The sequence below is a fragment of the Trachemys scripta genome, chromosome 16, assembly GCF_013100865.1.
Source record: "Trachemys scripta elegans isolate TJP31775 chromosome 16, CAS_Tse_1.0, whole genome shotgun sequence".
Lineage (NCBI taxonomy): Eukaryota > Metazoa > Chordata > Testudines > Emydidae > Trachemys > Trachemys scripta.
Window position 1 is genome coordinate 13488120 of NC_048313.1, and position 414 is coordinate 13488533.

The 414-nt window shown below is 81.2% G+C and overlaps 1 protein-coding gene across 4 annotated transcripts in view; it reads right to left on the reverse strand.

Moving 5' to 3' along the window:
* The window catches only part of SMARCC2 (SWI/SNF related, matrix associated, actin dependent regulator of chromatin subfamily c member 2), a 21901-nt gene extending 21681 nt beyond the window's left edge, over positions 1 to 220 (reverse strand). For all 4 annotated transcript variants that reach the window (XM_034792485.1, XM_034792481.1, XM_034792484.1 and 1 more), the window contains exon 1: positions 74 to 220. In XM_034792485.1, the coding sequence (XP_034648376.1) occupies positions 74 to 184 (111 nt within the window). In that variant the 5' untranslated portion in view covers positions 185 to 220. The remainder of the gene's footprint in view (positions 1 to 73) is intronic.
* Positions 221 to 414: the final 194 nt, after the last annotated feature.

Sequence of the window (414 nt, forward strand, 5' to 3'; positions counted from 1 at the left end):
GGGGGGCCGGCGGCGGGGGCCGAGCCGGGGATGGGGCAGGGGCCTGGCCGGGGGGGCCCGGGGGGGCCGGTACCTTCTTGTAGTTCTTGCCCAGCCAGAGCCGCGCGCTGTCGAACTGGCTGACGGTGTCCGCGGCCTCGTAGTACTTGACGTTGGGGCCGCCGTCCTTCTTCCGCACCGCCATCTTCCCGCGCGCCGCGCCCCCTGCAGGCCGCCGCCCGCCATCTTCCCGCGCGCCGCGCCCCCTGCCGGCCGCCGGGCGCCATCTTCCCGCGCGCCGCGCCCCCTGCAGGCCGCCGCCCGCCATCTTCCCGCGCGCCGCGCCCCCTGCCGGCCGCCGGGCGCCATCTTCCCGCGCGCCGCGCCCCCTGCAGGCCGCCGCCCGCCATCTTCCCGCGCGCCGCGCCCCCTGCC